The sequence below is a fragment of the Monoraphidium neglectum genome (genome assembly GCF_000611645.1).
Source record: "Monoraphidium neglectum strain SAG 48.87 unplaced genomic scaffold scaffold05427, whole genome shotgun sequence".
In the NCBI taxonomy this organism is placed as follows: domain Eukaryota; kingdom Viridiplantae; phylum Chlorophyta; class Chlorophyceae; order Sphaeropleales; family Selenastraceae; genus Monoraphidium; species Monoraphidium neglectum.
In genome coordinates this window covers 3,559-4,065 of record NW_014008203.1, presented here as the reverse complement: position 1 = coordinate 4,065, position 507 = coordinate 3,559, and the positions used below count along the sequence as shown (strand labels likewise).

Sequence of the window (507 nt, the reverse complement as noted above, 5' to 3'; positions counted from 1 at the left end):
GGGCGGCGCGGCGGGCTCTGCTGATCCGGCCCCCGCCGAGGCGCCCTCGGCCGCCGCTGCTGCGGCCCCTCTCATCCAACAGGACGAGGTGGACGCTGCGGCGGCGCTCCTGGACTTTGGCGGTGACGAGGGCGCCAACGGCGAGGCGCCGCCCGTGGCCGAGGCGCCGCAGGTGGGCCCGCGGGGCGCGCTGCGCTGCGCCGCGGTGGTTGGCCGCTGTTTGAGCGGCCTGCTGCTGTCGCGTCTGGTGCCTTCACATCTGCCCGTCGTCTGTCTTCGCTGGCGCCTGTGTAGCTGTTTTGCGACCCCTTTCATTCTCCTTCTCCACACGCATGCGCCAACTTCAACGATGCATGCGCATGTGCTCGCGCACAACACACACGCGCGCATACGCGCATATGCACATGCATACCCCAAACACCTTGCACGCACCCCGCGCCCTGACCTACCCCGCTGGCTCCTCCCACCCCCTAACATGCACGCCCCGGCCCCATCCCCCCCCCCCCC

The 507-nt window shown here is 70.8% G+C and overlaps 1 protein-coding gene across 1 annotated transcript in view; it reads left to right on the top strand.

Annotated features, from left to right (window-relative positions):
- Positions 1-349: 349 nt before the first annotated feature.
- MNEG_15550 (SNF2 family DNA-dependent ATPase) overlaps positions 350-507 on the top strand; it is a gene marked incomplete at both ends in the record, with an annotated part of 3,178 nt that continues 3,020 nt past the window's right edge. Inside the window, one exon of the mRNA XM_014035979.1 lies at positions 350-361. Coding sequence (XP_013891433.1) covers positions 350-361 — 12 coding nt within the window. The remainder of the gene's footprint in view (positions 362-507) is intronic.